At 39.5% G+C, this 19,555-nt stretch overlaps 1 protein-coding gene across 2 annotated transcripts in view; it reads right to left on the minus strand.

Moving 5' to 3' along the window:
• The window catches only part of rgs7a (regulator of G protein signaling 7a), a 48,880-nt gene extending 30,296 nt beyond the window's left edge, over positions 1 to 18,584 (minus strand). For both annotated transcript variants that reach the window (XM_079363107.1, XM_079363106.1), the window contains exons 1-2: positions 18,381 to 18,584; positions 17,339 to 17,457 (exon numbers count right to left, since the gene is read on the minus strand). In XM_079363107.1, the coding sequence (XP_079219233.1) occupies positions 17,339 to 17,416 (78 nt within the window). In that variant the 5' untranslated portion in view covers positions 17,417 to 17,457; positions 18,381 to 18,584. The remainder of the gene's footprint in view (positions 1 to 17,338; positions 17,458 to 18,380) is intronic.
• Between the last annotated feature and the right edge of the window lie 971 nt (positions 18,585 to 19,555).

Below are 19,555 nucleotides of genomic sequence, written 5' to 3' on the forward strand. Positions count from 1 at the left end.
GTTACACAGCAGGCAAGGATCATTGAATGCCAGGAACAGATGCTCAGGTGACAACACTGCCTGGAGTGAAGGCAATTACTCCATCCAAACTAAAGCTTTATTTCTATATCCTGTGAGGCAAACTATGCAAAACCGTGATTAGTCATTGAACAACATCTGCAACTTAGAGCTATTGGGAAGCCTCACTGACGATTGCACTCATCAATTTGCTGTTGAATATAAACCTACATTCTGTAGGCCATTTTTCCCAATGCAAAATGTTGTTAAAATGATTATGCTTGTGTCATATAAAAGTTAAAAGACATAATTGATAGTAAAAATCTTGGTAGTGATCAGGAATCAAGTTACAACAATATATTCAGAGCTTTTGAAGCTACCTTTAGATGGCATCTAATGTTAGCTTTCTACCAACTCTTTGCTAATAATGTTTGAAAGATGATTAAGTTATTTGTGAACCTGCAAAAAAAAACGCAGAATGATATGTTCTTAACATTTGAGGTTCCCACCTTGAACATGGCCTCCGAAGAAGATTGCAGCAATATGAATACGGTTCATTGAGCCATCAGTCAAATAGAGCATTTGTTTCTTGGGTGGCCACTTTTCAGGAAGTTTTTCCACACAAGTTCTTGCCTCTGTCTTTTTTGTTCTTTCTTATATGTCAATTTTGATAACATCACATTACAGAAAGTATGAAGGAAACCTAAAGAGGCAAACTTCTTCACTCCCATTTGCAGCGTCTGTCTCTTCCAGTCATACTGCAAAGATCCACAAGTTATTATAGATGAAAAATATTCCTCCTCTCCCTCCTCACACCTTATATCATTAATGTGTTTTATAATGCACCAGTTGGTGCTGTTCTGCTTTGTGGATAATTTTCATGATGGTGTACTGTGATAAGAAAAACCTGATGCCGCTGTGAAACTCATGCTCACAACAGCAGTCTTACCATCATAAGCAAGCTGTGATGGACAGTGACGGACAGATGGCTTTCTTACTACAGACTTCAGCTTATTGGGATAATTACAAATGGATGTTGTCAACCATGATGTTTCTCCTTGGCTTTGAAATGCTCCTCGATGTGAGACTGAGAGCCTGTTAATGGCTTGATCGGATTTAGGTCTGATCTGCTAATGGATGAAAGTGAGGCTGATGTTTACAGACAAACAAGGCGATCTTTGATTCCCCATGTGGTGTTATTGACTCGGGGTTACCTAAGTGGTTTGTTTGGTTGTTTTATACGGACACGTATATAGCTCCTCAATGGAGCTTTAAGTATTTTTAAACCCAGCAATGTTTTCATCCATGTTTTTATGAGCAGGTCTCATTAGGTTCGTTTAAAAAGATGTTAAAGGACTTAGGGGCAGGTATATCTGGCTGTAGATTTCCTGCCTTATACACGTATGGCTGTTGGAGATCTCAAATATTTGCTGGTTTGATTTGTTGTTTCACGTCTTTTTTTAATGTTTGATAATAGCATTTGTATTTATGGCTGTTCATTTTCTGAAACTTTGTGAACGGAGCTGCTGCCTGTTTTGGCCAGGACACTCTGGTTTAAAGGTTAAAAAATACCTAGAAGTCTTCTTCTTCACTGCTTTTGTTGGTACATCGCTGCACATTGTGTTATACTTCTGCTGCCTGTAGGAGTGTTGACAAGTAAAATACAATTTGCAGATCTGTGTCTAAAATCAAAGACCCCGAAGGAAGGGTTTAGAGACTCATTGACATTAAGTCTACTGTTATAGAACACTCTGTTTACATTGTTTAAAAAGATCAATGTGAAACGATTGGTTATAAAAATGTCACTGCCATGATTTAATGAAGCAAAATTATTGTATTCTTTATTGTTAACATCGTATCAACAAACAGTGGAAGTGCAGGCTGATAATTAAATGCTATAAATGATCTTAAAACATCAGCATCCTTTAAAAGAACAGCTCCCTCAACCCCTGTTCAACTGTGGAGCCAGAGCCGGAGGCTGGGGTTGCATCCAGTGATTTCTGTAACTCATCAAAACACAATATCAAAAAAACACCTCTTTCAGACAGAACACATCCAGGTGTGCTGAGGGGAGCATATGGAAATGGTTTCCACTTCCCTTTCAAGACTTTCTTTTTAACCGATTACTTTTAGAAAGTATAGCCTAGTTCAACACCATACATTTGTTCAAACAATGACTAGTGTCTGAAAGCTTGCATGGTTATCTCAGTTTATATGATTCATTGCATCTCACTCCTCTACGTGACAGCCGACATATGAGTGCATCCCCTTTGAAAAGCTATTAACACTTCAGACACTTGTCTTTGGATGACATGTGAAACGAGCAGGTTCATTTTGACAAGACTGAGACCTTTCGTCTCAAACCTGTAACTCACCTCCCCCACTGTAACCATGACTCTGAACGGACTCTTTTTTTTTTTAAAGATAAAATAATCAATATAAATGTAAAAGAGGTCACAATGTTGTAAAGTGGTGCTAGACATCTATCACACTCTTTTGTTACTGCAAGACTTCAGCCAGGATGGATATTACCCACATATGACAGCAATCATTAGTGAAAGGTATCGCTGTTGTTTAAATCGCTATTCTTACTCGAGCGTCATACTCTCCCTATTTCTATTCCTCTAATATAGTGCACAAGAGATGCATTGAAGATACTGTTGCTATATGAAATAGTCCATACACCATATTTATCCAGAGTGAAATTTCAACAGCTTGTTCGTATTCTTCTTGGATGATTTTAGTGTTTCTCTAAAGCTAATTCATCCATGGCCTTGCCCTTGCTGAAGTTATATTTCAGGGAAACTAATGCAATCTAATACTTTCATGAAAAACCTTTCTTTGAAATGAACATTATGTTAAATTATCACTTATATATTTTCTTGAAGTCAGAAGTCATTGGAAAAGGATGCGAAGGAGCACAGCAGCAGAATCAGAAATTAGCGCAGTGTTTTCTGGTTTGGTCGACAGATCTTTTCACTATTATTTAATTCAGAGTGTTGCCAGATGGTTGCCAACAGACTCTTGCACCACAATGCCCCTTTTTCTCAGTGTTTTCATCCGCTTCTACAGCTTTTTGGAACCTTCCCCCCTCACATCCCCAGAGAATCAGTGTCCCCAGCGTATGGCAGCAGAAAGATGTTCAATATTTCCCCAGACTCTCCAACATCTACGTCCCTTAGGGGGCAGGCAGCTAACAGAGAGAAAGAGACGAGCATAGAATCATGAATAAGAGGTAAAGTCAGGCTGCTATGCCTGCTCTGGGGGAAAAAAAAAAAACGTTTATCCTCCTTTGACATTTCTGTAGCTCTTGTTGCATTTTTTCGAGCAGTTATATCACAATTGATGAATCAAATCAAATAAAATATCATGTAACTATTGATGGATTGTAACATATTCCTTTTTCCGATAGCTATCTTAGACATTACATCAGACTCAACAGAATATCTAAGTATTATCAGTGGTCTAAGAGAGGGTTTACCATTACATATTTATAGCTCTGCAGAAAGAGCTTGTTTTTATTCATTTCAATTATTAGTTGAAGAAAAGGTCAAATAGAGTTTCAGCTCCTTAGAACTGCCGCACTTGTTTTTTGCAGTACCATTGTTTGGCATCTGTCCAAAGTGCTATTGTGTCAAATGTTTTTTACTCGTATTTTACAGAATTTTCTGCTACAAAATTAAATATTTGACAATTAAAATGACAAAGTTATTCATACCAAAGCAACAATAATCAGTATCAATCCTGTAAAGTTGATGAGAAATTAAAGCAGGTAAGAAGTCAAATATGTTAGGTTAATTGGTCAGAGACCAAAAAGAGAAAATAATGCATTTACGACAATGAGTGTGACCCAATGTGATTGATGATCCATGAGTGCTACTATAGAGCAGTTTTGTTTTGTTTACAGTGAGAGTACGGCTGTTGTGCTGCCCTCCAGTGGCCAAATAAATTGCTAACTACCGCTTCAAACTAAAGTAAAGCATGATTTGTTGACTTGATCTGAAGGCCATTTTTCTTCATGGAAGTAGTTTATTGTAAATGTAATTTTCTCTTTTGCATTAGTATACTTTTCCTAAAAACATGTAGTGATAAGGCGTTTTGAAATCAGTGACTTTTAGTTATTATATTACCAACAACAGACAGATTAGTAATAAAAGAAGTGCTGGTTTTGTTGAAGTGGTAGGTGAGAGTATCATTGGAGACATTCAAATGTAACACTCTGATTAAAAAATCTTTATAAAACAGTTTACTTTCTTTTATTCGCTGCTAAGTGACTAATATATCTCTGAGCTTTTTCTGACCCGAGGAACAGCATCCCACGCTCACACAAACATTCATTTGTTCTGTTTTACTTTTTATTGTCAGTCTTATTTTTGTTGTTTGTATTAATCTCATCACTTTCACATTTCAGTCTCTAAATCATGTTGGAGTACAACTCACAGAGCCCAAAACCCTTTTTTAATCCATTGTCTCTACGTTAAGCAGATCTCTTTATTTCCAAAATCATGTTCTAATGTTCCTGCCTGGTGTTGGGATAGTGTTCCTATAGGGCAAGGCCTCTCTCTCTCTCACTCTCATCTTCTTGGTGGGTGGGCCGTGGGCGCGATGACTAAGCCAAGGTTGGCCATGTGCTAGAACATAATCCACTGAAAGCCAATATCCCTTCTGCCCACCTACCATGATTTCATCACTCAAACTGCACACTATCATAAATTAGGAGATAGAGGAAGAAGAAAACTGCTTCACTTTTAGATGTGACGTGCAAAGGCTACTTGAATATACAGTATATGCACAGACACAGTCAAAAGTTGTTGAGTCTCAATGCCAGAAATACATGACAGTTTCTATGGTTTGGATAAACAGTAACTAATAGATGCATACATTTTTTATTATTATTATTATTTATTATTATTATTATTATTATTAGTATTATTTAATTTATTTTCACCTCATTTTAGCTAACTGGCTAATGTCCCCCAAGTGTCGACATAGGATTATACAGACATAGCTAAATGAGCATGCTATCATCTGATGTCAGCCATGCACAAACTGTGAAATTAACCTGTTTTAAAACCTAATAGAACAATAATTAAAGACTTGTTTTAAGAGATCTTGCTGTGATTCAATTTGTGATAAGCAATCAGCAGTTGTTGACTCTTAAGGACTCTGTACTCAGGAACATTTAATAATTCTGTCTTTAGTTGTGGAGGTTAGACAGTGTAGTCTGGCCTGGGGAATACTGTGGTGCTAAATTAAATAACCCCTATAGTTAATCCTTCATCAAGGCGAGCCTGTTAGCAGCGTCCAAACTGTCTGGCTTTCCACTTGAGGAGACTTATCAAAGGGGCACCAGAGAGCATGTTTACGTAGACTAGACAAAAAGACAGGGAGGTAGAGGACAAGGATGACAGGGAGCACCAAGCACAGGGGTGCTTGGTGTGGAAACTGAGATGCTCTGGGAATAGAAAAAATGAAGGGAGGATGCAGTCTATTTTTAGGTCCAAATAACATGAGGGGGAGGAGGACCTCACTCCTCTCCTCCTCCTCTCTCCATATCCCTCATTTCCCACATTCCTCCTTGGCACGTGCAACAGACACTCAGGGTGGCTATGTGTGCCCTGAATACCAATAAGAGAGAAGCAGCTGGATACTGGCAGGCTGACATTCTTCTGTCTTCTGCTGCCTGCACACAACAGAGACGAGACAAGGACTCTGGATCTGACAGGAAACGCACATGCACACTTCAGAGGACACAACATCAGGATAAACAGATACAGGCAGGCCGTTTAACACATGTGACACTTAACTACAGAGCCATGGAGATGATGAAGGATAGGCTTTGCTTGATCTTTCATAACAGAAGTCACTCGAAATTAAAACACTTATCAGGTAGAATGTATCAAACTGATGATGACAGTTTGGACCTTTCAAAACAAAAGTCTCTTTTGGAGGGATTCAGATTTTTATCAGGTACACATTTGTTTTGTACGATGATGCGTCAAATTCATAGAAGAACTAAATGTCATCTCTGGCAACAAGGTCACAAGGTTGTAAACTTGTTTTCCAAAAGTGACTTAACGAATTTGTTTCTCTCATTGTCATGCCGGAAACTTTATAGATGGCAATTTTTTTTAATGAAACCTGATGATGAAAATGATGTGCACTTATCCTTGACACAGACCTATCCTCTCTAACTTGCTTCAAAACCAGCTCACACAGTGCCTGGCTGATATTACAGACAAGGGGAACTAATATCAACAAATCAAATCAGTCTGTTGCAAGAAATAGAGACACCCTTCCCACCATATCCGGATGCATTGTTAGACCTGACCTTGTCACTTTTCACTCTTCTCAAGGTCCAGATGAAAAAAAAAAAACCTGTTATCTTTTGTGGAGCAGACAGCATGAAAGACGCTGCCAATATACATGTCCACAAGATCTATGACTGGGCTTTATTGGGAGATGAGAAAGACTGTTAACAGTGTCCAGTCACAGGTTTACAAGACATGCAAAGAAAGGACATAGGAACTGATAAACAGCATGTTCTAATTATAAATGGTGGATCAGGCAATGTGATAATTTTAGTTCAAGAAAAAGTAGCAATTCAAAATGTGAAATTAGTCCTATACAAACTCTATATGAGTGTCAACAATCTGCAATAATGTGCAAATTAAGCTAAGGTTGTGGCTTCACTGTTGGATGTGCATCCACAAGCATTTCGGCCTTTGGTTCAACAGACTTTACAATACACGAGGGTAGTAAAATATCATTTTAAAACCTGGTATTAACATCAGTATTTTTACACATTCACAAAACTCAAATGCATGACATTTTCAGGATGAGCTGCACGTGTAAACAAAATTCAGCTGAACAAGAGCAGAATCTTTAGCTCTTGATTTCTTCAGGAATTCTACCTGCCAGCCCCCTGAAGAGTGAAGTAGGGATGAGCAGATGTGAGACCACAGCAGGAAATACACAGGAAAATTGATCATGAGGAAGGGGGTGATGACACTAATATCCTGCAACCTGCATACGACAAGAGAAGGAATAGTGCAATCTATGTGCACGTATAAAACTGCTTCATTTGGGTTTTCTGTCCAGAATGTTGCTCTTTTTTGTTTTGTATGATCAATCGGTCATTCTTAATATGCTGAACTCCATGTAGCATTAACATTAAAAAACAAAACCATCATAATAGCAAAAGACTTTGTTGCTTCATCTGCAAGCTCTGTGTTGTGTTTTTCACCCATATCTTCCCTCCTGAGACCTCCCCTCTTGTCCGACAATCTGACGCTGTAATGGACGTGTGAACAACCGATTCCATTGGGTACACACAGTCAATAAAGCGGTGATTGATCATATGTAATTAAATAATTGTATTTTTATGTTGTATTTTTTTGAAGCTTCAGAGAGGTGTTGATTACTTTTAGGGACATTTTGGAGGATGCAGTTTTGCAATGATCGATTTTATTGTCGTTATAGTCAGAAGTGTTATAAATTAAGTCTGCAATATGTAATTGGTAATGACTTGGGAGCATTTTAATGTGTATGGATTGGGATAGACATACTGAAACACATACACACACTCATGTTGTGTCACTCTGTTAGATAAGGGTGGGCTGGACACATTGTTTTAGTGTTTGAGATAAAAGCATTTGACAGACTGCTGGTGTTGTTGTCAGCAGGATGCCAAGCAGCCACCACACAGACACACAACGGATGGCATGAGAGAGCACAGCTTTTCAACACTGTATTGTCAACTGGACCCTCAGATAGACACTATAAAAACTCAGTGTCTAAAAACTAATGTAAATAAAATACTGAACCCAAGCCAAGGACTTTTAATGACAGTGTAATGGGAAAGTTGTGATTTTTTTCGGAGGCATTAAAAGACCATGTGGCATTTTTTAAAACTGTAAGCTTTAAACGCGTCTAATGACAAAAAAAAAAAAAAAAAAAGCAAGCCGATGCATTTACTGTGGGTCACTGTGTAAAGTGTCAAACACAACATTTTTTTACCAGGCTGTAAACATGTTGATTTCTGCTGTTAAAGTGGGCATTTTAACATGGGAGTTAATAGCAATTTATGAATGTAACTAACGTGAAGTGAACATTTGAGGCATTGTTTTTGCAACATTGGCTTCATTTGTCCAAAGTGGAGGTTGTTGCTGGGGGGAAACATTTGCAGGATCAAATACATTTGGCCCTCTTGTTAACATTAGCATCTGTACACAAGTCTATGAGCATGAAAGACAGACTTTGTATTTATCTAATGAGGCCAGGTTTCTTCCATGCAGACCCTATTTTACACTCTCATATTTTACAGTTGACAATACTCTTTCAAGTTTATCTACAAACATCATCATTTACTATGAAAATAGAAAACACTTTGTGGCATTTGCTTAGGATTACATAGCCATCAAGGTAAGTTAATTAGACCCACATTGAAATCCACCATTATTCCTTTCTTCCATTTAAATTACAAAAAAAAAACAGTCAACTGAGCCCTCTAGATACACATGTTGGTATAAATTCATGTTTTTTGATTTGAAAAATTATTGGAATTGCAGCTTCCAGAAAACTGGCAGCTAATGAAGAAAAGGACATAGAAAGTTTTTTGTAAGGCTGAAAATCATTATTTTGCTACGTGTTGAAAGGCATCACACCAGAAAAAAAAGAAGCAGTTAAGTCAAGATGGCGCCTGAGGTTTATAGATGAGGCTGTTCTGAAGATTGCTGTGCTCGCTAAGCTGAACTAATGGTGTGAAGCTGTGAGCCTCAGTAGGCTGCAGGTGGAGGCAGCTTGCCAAACTGCAACCTGCAAGCTGAGTGTGTTTGTGTGTGAGAATGGCGGGTCGAGCAGAGCCGGATTTTTGGACAAAAGGTGCATCTCATGTCTGTTTGGCAAATGCAAATGTATGCCTCAAACATATGAAAATGTACCCTTTGGAGCAATTGTTTTGTGACTTTTGTTGTTTGGCTCAGTATTGGATTTGCGCGATGGCACTCATCGCATGGCCGGCTAATCATCGAGACATGATTGCTTCTGGGAGAACGGCTCGTCATTGTGCAAGAAAGGCATCGAGCTGCAGGGGGGACAATCAGGCCGGCACTCTCAGTTACAGTTCCAGTCAATTTGGATGGAAAAATGCCATGGCCAATGCTTGTTTGTTTAGAGAGAGAGAGAGTCCCCAATAAAGCTATGAGTCACAAGTGAATCATTGCACACAGGAGGAGAGAAGACTGTGCTCTAGTGGGGTCTAAATACATCCCTCCTTTTTTTCCACTGAGTGAGGATAAAAGCTGACTGGAGTGCCATGGAGCTCCGACTGGGGCTCTGATGACTTCAAAGAGAGGCAAAGGGATGTGAGAGGAGGGGATGGAGAGGCAGAGGTGGATGAATGCTTCGCTGGTAAGGCAAAACACATTGATGGAAGAGAGGAGGGAAGGGTGCACATGTGTGTCAGGGTATGAGACAAAGACACAAAGTTAGTGTGCTATTGCGAGTGTATGGGAAACATCAAAGACCTGAAAATGAACAAAAGAGGACATGAGGGTAGAGTGCGGGGGAGAGAGGGAGAAAAAAAAAAGGCGAGGGCAAAGTGTGAACACCAGAGCAGGAGACAGACAGAGAGGGAAACTGGGATGAAAAAGTCCTAGAACTGAAGAAAAACATTCACAAGTCTAGACAGAGAGAGAGAGAGAGAAAGGGAGACGCAGGGAAAAGTAAAAGGATGTTCTGCAGAAGGACTACTTTCTTGCTCTGAGCTGTTGAAATCCATTGCAGAGAAGCGAGGCAATGCTTGAAATACTCTGTAAAGAAGATAACAAGCTTTCTTATTTGTATTTACTTTGAAGGCTCTTGACGTGGAAATATGATTCAGCTTTGGCAATGACTTGAGAGGCTGCTGTGAAATACATTGGTAGATTTTGCGAAAAGCATTCCTCTAATATTGTATCTTCCTTTGGCAGAATGTGGATTTAAATCATACATTTGAAAAGCACTGACATTATCAAAGGGGATTTTTGCTGAAGAAAAAAAGGGATGGTTTCTGATGCTGGATTTACCACAGGTGATCTGATGAGTGTTAAAAGAGTAATATACATGGAAATGAATTTGGTTTTCTTTTCTATTCAACAAGGACTTACTCAATCACTCAAAATTTGACATTGCATTTGGAAGTGAATGATACCAAACCAAAATGTATTGTCGATAAATAGATACACAATGTCTAAGCAAGACCCAAGGTTAAATAATTGTGCAAGTTCTATGGTATACGTTGTTTGTGAAGGAAGGAACGAGAAGAAACAGGGGAGTGCATAAGAAGCAGAGATTGCAAGGACAGAGTTGAGATGCAGATGGTGTATATGGTGATGGAGGGTCAGGCCAGGGGAGGGAAGGAGGGGAGAGGGAAGAAGGGACGGAGACACAAACAAGGAGAAAGCAAGGACATGGATGGATACACAAACACCAAGTGTGTTCATAAAAAGAAAAATCTATTAAAAATTCTCTGCATGTTAGCCTCAACTGAGCATCTCGGTCTCCATTACAGCCATCACACTAGAGGTATCAGAGGATTCATTCACAACTCTGACCGAGTTCTCCTGTAATCTTTGGCTGAATGTTAAGCCGGAATTAAATCAGCAGACAGGGCCGAGGCCTGACTCAGCCTCTATCTTAATGCCCAGGCTTCCTTAGACCCTTATATAACTTGCACAGACAGACGTAAAGACTCCAGCTGTGGCAGACATATAGAGGGGAGAGCTTAGAGGAAGAAAAGCATTAAGTATCTTTTCAGTGTCTTCACGGAACGCCCTAAATCGTCACCCTGTCAAGTCTGCTTTTTAAATCTTTAATCTGGCACCTCAGTGACTGCACTGTGGTAAAAGATTAACATAAAAGTATGTCATGTTTGTTGTGTCAAAACTCTGGACAGACCAGTTTTTGCCATGCAACTATGCGTTCATACAATAGTATTCTTATTATTTATTTTGACATATTTTCCTGATTTAGGTCACAAAAAGTATGATATAAAGGCTGGATTTTGTATTGGCTTTTGATTATGTCTTTTACTGTAAGTAAAGGTTGAACTGTTACCCTCGTCATTAAGCTACCTACTGTGAAATGTATGCTTCTATGAATTTTGGATTATTAATTCCAAATCTCACATCTGTCTGTTCAATGTGCAGCTGGGGCCCACAGCTGATTAGCCTAGCATTAGCATAAAAGCAGATCAGATGAGGGGAAAAACCTCCTCTCAGGATCTGTATATCTCACTAATTAACACAGTGTATCTAATTTATGCCTGATGAAGATTTAGCATTTTGTTATAATATCTGTCTCCTCACTCAAACCTCATTTCTGTGTCTGAAGTTGTTGCTTTGATTAGAAACATAAAGCCTTGGTCTGTGTTTCAAATGTGTTGAAACTGAGTAACTGTTGTCTCGATGCCCTGACAAAAACAGCCCCATTGGCTGTCACCCATAGCAGATCTACTGTGTCATATTTGACAATGGCTGATGGGTTACACTATTTAGTGTGCTATGGCCTCATCCAGGTTGCAGTGTATTTATTCCAAAACCGATGTCAAGCTATTGCAACAATGAGCTCACTAGCTGCTTAGCTATCTAGAAAAACACATTCAGAGAGGTCGAATGACTCCCAATAACTTGACTCTGATTGTTCCCCTAATTACAAATCCAAACTAACCAAAAATGGATTTATTCAAATGGCCCAGTGTTATTTTAGGAATGCATCAATTATACATAAAATCATGATTCCGGATTTAGCATCCCCCGCTGAATTATTTCAGCCCCGGATAATATGATGACACACCTACATAATCATCGACTGCAGCATGTGTCCCTAATGCCAGCCCCTGTAATTGGCGTTTTAGGTATTGATGTCAGCAATGTGTGGTTTGAAATTCACACAGCCTAAATGTCAATTTTCCAACCCGACAGTGTCTGCCAAACGCGGACACTTTTCCCTTCACAGTGTGTGCACAAAAGAACACATATGTTTTCATACACAGGAAGGGAAATCGCCTGGCTGGCAAGCTGACATACAAAGAGGCCCACTTCACACATAAAGATTTCTCTCTGATCTGGCAATTATGCATCATCCCACCTCACCCTCCAACCCCCACCCTCACTCTTTCTCCCGGTCTTCCTGATGCTCTGATTGCAGCTTGAGGGAGACAGGCAGCACAAGAACCCTTCAATCTGGCTCTTAACTGAGAAAAAGCTGAAAATGTATTCAGTTCTCTCCACTGAATGACTCATGAACAATGTAGGATGGTTGGGAAACTGTAATGTTAACAGGCCAGTATGTATAGCGGTAGGTTTAATAGATGCAGATTGGGTGTAGATTTAAAAAAAAAAAAAAAAAAAGACTTTCCACTGAGGGGAATTTGTAGTAGATCAAGTGTATTAATAATGGCTGCAGTTCTGCGTCATCTTACAACCCTATATTAGTGCTGTGTCTTGTTGATGCAAAATTATCCCTTGTACAAATCTACTTACAGTAATCAATTGACAAATCAATAGCATGTGCACTGATACCTTTGCCCCGTTTGTTTTTTTGTTTGTTCATGACTTCATTACCGGGTCACACTAAGGAGAAATGTTTCAAATCTCAGAGTGCAGCTTCAGCTCCCTTTTATAAAAGTGTGAAGGACAGAGATCCCTGAAGCTGAAAACACAGAAAAAAGGTAACATGAGGAGAATGAGAGATGGCGAAGAAACGTTAATTATCTTCTTGATGTATCAAGTCCCCATTTTTTATTCTTTTGTTTTTAAGATTTATTTTTGGTTCCTGGTTTTTTCTTTCTTTGTTTGAGAGACAGAACAGTGGAAAGACATGGAAGTTGAATCCAATCCAAACCCACGTTGAGGACTAAAGGCCCCATACAGTACATGGGACACGCACACTCCCTAAAATACCCACTGTTCAGTTGACATACTGTAACATGGTGAACCGGCAACTTCATGCATTCTTTCTGCCTCTCTGTCATCTGCAGATAACACCAACTTTCACCGGGGACCAATTACTTCAAAGATGTACTGCTGTTGATATTTATGTAAGCACACCCTCCTGCATCAACTGGAGACAACAATAGCAGTGTGATACAATGTTGGATCTGCTTATTGTTTAAAAAAGCCTAAAGTGTAGGATTAATGTCTCTGCACAGACACAGAAGCCACAGTGGCAGCTTGAAGAACAATTACTGGATGCCCATCGGCAGTTCAGATGTAAATAAGAGTGGGCTGGTGCCTTAGCTATCAGAAACTACACCAAAGAGGAAGATCGCACTCCAGCTGTTACAGTAAACCGCCAGGAATGTGATCTGAACCATTTATTTCATCTTGGAATGACCTCTTAAACTCGTGTTTTTTTTGTGAGATTACTGCAAAATGGACAATGACGAAAATCAACTTCATTGCAACATTTGCTTAAATCCAGAGAGATGAACTGTTCACTTTGTCGTGTTGGATTTGCTAACTTACAAAACCTTAAATACAGTAGCTCGGAGTCTTTGGAGATTAACATGATTGTACAGTGTGTGCAAAGTGTCCTCATTTCTAGGTAGTGTGAGAAGCCAAAGAAACTTACATTTCAGAAAATTTGCCAAGTTTTCTCTTTTGAAAAGAAAATATGTGATGCAGAAAATGTGTTGCCTTTTCAATAAGAAAAAAAGAGTGTCAACGTCAATGAGAACAGGTGAGGTCTACTATGAAAAAACAACAACAACAACAACAACAACAATTGGCACGTTTACTGAGTTTTTAGAACTGAACTGACATTTACAAGTAGTGCAAGATGTAAAGTTGATTCCAGAAAAGGAAACTTGGCATATTTTCTCTCATGTAACAGGACATCTACTGTACAATGGGCCAAACTGCTGTGCCATATCTGGAGTGAAAATGTGTCAGAGACATGATAAGGTTTGTGTCTTGTACTGTACGCAACAGTTTTAGCGGAGAAGCTGCTTTCTGTGTCTGCAGGCTTTTGTGTTGATTATTAGATTTATTTTACTGCCTGTAATGTTGTAACACATTAATGTCAGATTTTCTTTTTATAAAGTAAGATGGCTGAAGGGGGAACATAAATATTTAACCAGATCTATCTCCACTAATCTGATCACTTAATATATCACGATGCATTTTCTTTTCTCTTTTTACCACTATGTTGATTCCAAACAACACAAACATTCTGCCACAGAGATGCACACATACAGACATAAACACACACACACACACACACACACACACACACACACAAACACACACACAGCGTGCTGCCTGGTGAGAGAAGATGCTCCCTCCTCACAGTGAGTGCCAATGAACTTCACCAGAGCTGTTTTAGGCTTGCATGAAAAATTCATGACTCTCTCTTTGCAACATTTGCCCTACATACTGCGCACACACACACACACACACACACACACACACACACACACACTGCATGGCATGCTCACGTATGCATCACAGCATTATTCATGGCACACATGTGATCAGGCAGAAAGTAAAAACACTCTTGGTGATATTAGCCTGACATGGTTAATATGTGAGTAAGAAGACATCTTAAAGGCGTTTTAAATGGTAATGATCTAGAGCCACAGACGTGCTAAACACATCTGACGAATCACTCCATCGAACATTCTATCGGCATTTCTTCACAAATTGGATGAGCTCTGACATATTGCTTGTTAGCATCTTATTGGAATCATATAGTGAGTGATGAAATTCGCAGCAACTGATCTCAATAAATCAGCCTACCAGCTGAGCGTTCTTCTACATGCATTTCTGCACATGAATCATTTTTTCAGATTGTTTGTTTACATTTGTAATGTTTTTTTCAGTGCTAAGTGCATGTTAGTATGCATCCTTAAGGGGGAAAAAACAGACATCTCTGCACATATCTTCACTGCAGGCAGGTCAACACCTCAGCACGCCCATCCATTTTCATTAGACGTTAATGACAGGAGTGGAGGGGTGGACGGGTCAGAGGGAGGGAAAGATTGAGAGGGTGAAAAGATATAGTCATGCCCCCAGTGGAACGACTATCAAACCACTTTCTGCTGTCCTCGAACATAAAACTCCCTCTGCTTGAGTTACATAATCCTTCCACTACTATACGGTACCAGCACATTGTCAGATACTGAGGTTTTGCATAATATGAACATTGTTTTTTTTTTTGCTGTAACTGTACCATGTTGGTGCAGAAGAAGACAGTATTGCTAAAAAAGAACCTGAAAAGCTAATTTTCCACTTGAGAATTAGCCTTATCTAAGTGTGGGTAGCAACACCTCTGCTAAGTCATCTCTGCTCAAAAGAATTCAGAGGCAGCATGTCCTCTGACAGAGCTCTTCCAATTGCAAAAAAAGAAAGAAATAAAGAAAAAAAAAACGTAAACCCACTCCAGAAACCCTATTTCTTCTATCATGCTTTCACCAGGTTCTTTCACTCCAATGTGTATCTAGGTCAGTCAGTGAACGGAGCCAAGCTGCAGCCATGTGTGGTCAAGTGGTGTGAAGGGAAGCGTTGGATGAAGTATGAAACCTCTATGACTAAACGAACACTTTGGAACAAACTGTTTCTTAATTATTCTTGCATCCTTACTTTGAAGAAACATAAAACACCATGTAAGGTAAACGCTGCATGTGCAACTTTTACCTTACATGGTGTACAGGCAGAAGGTGTCAGACTTATTTGCATTCTTTGCTCTTTTGCATGTGTGTCATAGCATGAGGGAACAGCAGGAAGAAGGAATCAATAGCAGGAGGAAGGAAGAAAGATCACATGTAATTGAATAGCTGTAGAGGCATCAAATCATTATGTGGATGCAGCCAGTTTTCATGCCTAAGCATATTTTATCACGTTTTGTATAAAAATGAAATGTAATTAGAAACATGATCTCCTTCTGTGCCTCTTCAAATACAACTTATAAGGGATGACAAAAACAGCCTCCTTTGTCTTCCTCGGTTATTCTCAACATTTTGACTACTGCATAGATTTCTCTAATTTATGAGTGTCGTTTTTCTTTTGGTAGATCCTAAAAAAATCTAAAACAGAAGCTATTCCTTTCTACTGAAAAACAGAGAAGCACTTCTGCAAATCTTGTGCCTTACTGGCAGTAATATTGGCTAACATGCTGTGACAGCTAGAAAATACCGTCAATCTATGATATCATGCTAAGCATATCCTCGGCCTAGTGTGAAGAAGCTGTTGCAGATGGAACGGGTGCAATCAGTGAAGGGTGAAGAAAATGAAATTCACTCTATGCTTGACTCATCCAGAAGTGAGTAAGAAAAAAAATCCCTTCATTGGTCCAGGTAGGACTGTGTTAAAGCATAAGCTTTCCCACCGGCAAGGTTGTTTTTTCCAGTTCTATACTCGATTATTTGAGTAGAAATAGTAAATTCAGAGCTAATTATGAAATAACCTGAGGTAAATTACTTTTACAGATGATTTTTATGTGCAACAACTAAACAAACACAGCATGGATTCTGCTGGGGGAAAAAAAAAAAAACTAAGAAAAAAACCCCAACTATTAGACATAAATAGCACCACCAGAGAACGGAAGCCTCTCTTGATGGAAGCAAAAGCAAATCCAAAACGGCTTATTTGTAGGTTAATCTTACATTTGTCCAGGGAGAAGAAAAGATTATAACCAAATCTGCGCACGTGAGCACTGGTGCGTATCCTCTTTTTTTTTTCAAAGAGGTGCTAAACTTCCTAAAAGAAGCTATAATTGTACCTTAAGCCAGAGAGTAAACAAACATAATGGTCCCTACAGAATATTATTTCGTTAATCTGTTTGATGTTTGGTGCAGGACTGGATAAAGGTGTCTCTGCGTTTGGGCGTTTTACTCCCTTCCCTTTCTCTCTAATGTAGTGTGAGATTTCACAGGGAAGGCATACACCTCAAGTGATGATTTTACCTCCATTCCCTTCCATTAACAATCCATCCAACAACACGCTAGCAATAGAAGCTGCGGGTATTACAGAAAAATATGTGCATGCATGTCAGGGTTAGTTGTGTGTGTGTGAGACTGTGCGCGTATATGGACGTGTGTAAGCATGCTCTGCCCCCACTTGCATGTCATGTATATTGTGTGAGGAAAAACCCATTGCATGTTCTGTGCATGCTCTAATTAAGCTGCTGTGCAGCCCTAAATCAAGCATGGAGCGAGAACCCTGTCTTGTCATTAGTATGAGCAATTTCCATTTCGCAGCTCATCGTCAAGTAAATTAATGCAAGAGAATTCCACACACACACTCTCAGACTCACAAACACACAGACACGTGCGGACTAAAAATAGCAGCATCAGTCTTACCTTTCTGTACACAATCATATTGGGGGACTCGTCCGCTACCCCGTTGGTGCCCTGCCCGCCACTGTTGATCTGTGCCATGATCCAGTGAGTTAATCTGCCACAGAAAATGTCAGGTGCTCCTGTTTGAGGACAGAAAAACAGAACTGTGTGTCCACCAGAAGAACAATGGAGGCTGAACGTGACTTGTGCTTGCCAAGAAGAGAACAATTTACATCACTTGTAGCCTAATCCCATGTTTGTTATATCTGACATTTGCAGATGGAAAAGATTTGCATGTTTTCACGTGTTCGTATTCTGCAAGGTCTTGACAAGGACATTTAAAAAAAAACTTGTTTTGTTGAAGTTTTTGGTAGGGTAGCAATTACCACTGAATGGGGCAAAAGTTCAACTTCAAAAGGGACTACAATACCCTTGTTTCCAGATGGATTTATTGTGCACAAAATCAATGTCTGCAACAGTGATAACCTTTAACTATGTTGACATCGTAGGATGCAGCAACAATCCTCTCAAGGCACCTAAGTGCATCATGGGATTGCAAAGGGAAATACAAGGTGAGGTGAAGACCCGAACCCTGGGAACGGTACAGATGCAGTAAAACAACACACCGTCTCTGGAGGAGGAGGAAGGCTACTCTACAATGCAGCTTAGAAACAGAGCAGCCATAGTCAGAACGTGCTACTGAAACGAATACCGTAATGCACGTTACAGCTTTCGTCCTTCTTTCTACGAAATCCACACGACACATTTGAGAGGTTTTAGTCTGCAACACTAAATAGCCCCATCGCATGCAAAAAGCGGAGTCATGCAACCTGCTCCGAACATGAGGACGCTAGCTCTACTACACACACTGTTTTTTCTTCTCTTACAACGAGCCACTGCCCGATTCAGCACCTTGGACAGCTACTGCAAAAAAAAAAAAAAAAAAAAACGCACGCGCCCGGACTGTCTTTCTCCTTTAAAATCACGGTAAATAAACAGACAACGCATCGGTCAACGGAGAAGGAGCCGAAGAAGGGGGCGAAAGAGGGAGGGGAGGGTTTACCTGAAAAATGGGCAGCCCGCTGTAGGACTCCTGAATCTGTGCAGAGGTGGAAGCCTGGTCCGTAACGTTCAGTGTGTCAAGTGGCAGACATAGGAATGCGAGGATAGTTCATTGGCAGCGTGCTGAGGCAGACATTCGTTGGACACTTGGTGTGGTTACAGCAATCCGTCTCTCTCCTCTTCTCCAAACGATGCTCAGAAGCACGAGCGCGCCGCCACGGAACTCCGTGAACGCGCATCGATCCATGACCAATCGCGTGTAAAGAATAAATTACAACCCGTTTTGGAGACCAACAGCATTGTTTTTTTTGTTTTTTTTTGTTGTTGTTGTTTTTGTGTTTTGTTTTTGAGGGAGCGGGGGCTTTAATTTGAGTCATGCTGTTTGTGCAGCTTTAACATTGTGTATCTGAAAGCTAAGCCAATATAGAGTCGACTCGCAGGGTATTAATATTTCATTTCACTTTTTTATTAAAGGTCAGAAAGGGACAAAAATGTAGCACAGATCACTTTATTTCGAAGGAGAACTTTCTCTAAGGCATGCACTATTTGGCTCTACATCAAAAGTCAGGCTTCATTTTTTAAAACCTTTTCAAGGGCTCATTACTTGAGTATTTACCATATTTTCTACTTACATTATTCAGCTTAGACAGATTTCAGAAAATCCTTTAAGTTAAATAATAAATACAATGCAGATATTAAGTAAATTAAATCCCCCACCTATTAAATAAGTGAATGAAGCCCACTCCCTGTAAATACATCAATAGACTATAATCCGTTTATATGTGATTATGTAACACTGACATAGTTCATTCTGTTCAGTCTGTAGTGACACATTTATATCTATATTCAAGTGCATAGTAAAGATATTACTTTTCAGTGGCAGGTTTAATGCTTTACTCCATTATATTGTGCTATTTCTAGATAAATAAATATAGATACAACTGGATTGGTTTTCTGTCTCCACTGCTCTTCTGAATGCAGAATTCATATGACGCATAATGTCCACAACTCGATCTTCTCAGAGTCAAATCTTTTCTGACTGTGTAAAAGTGTGATGCTTGTGCATCCTGACAGTCTATGAGGTGCCATGAATCATTTTGGAGGGACTTTTAATACAGTACGTGAGCGTCTGGTTAAAAAAAAAACTTAATGTGGCCTACATTGTGGTAACTGGAT

Source organism: Symphodus melops (genome assembly GCF_947650265.1).
Source record: "Symphodus melops genome assembly, chromosome: 15".
NCBI lineage: Eukaryota > Metazoa > Chordata > Actinopteri > Labriformes > Labridae > Symphodus > Symphodus melops.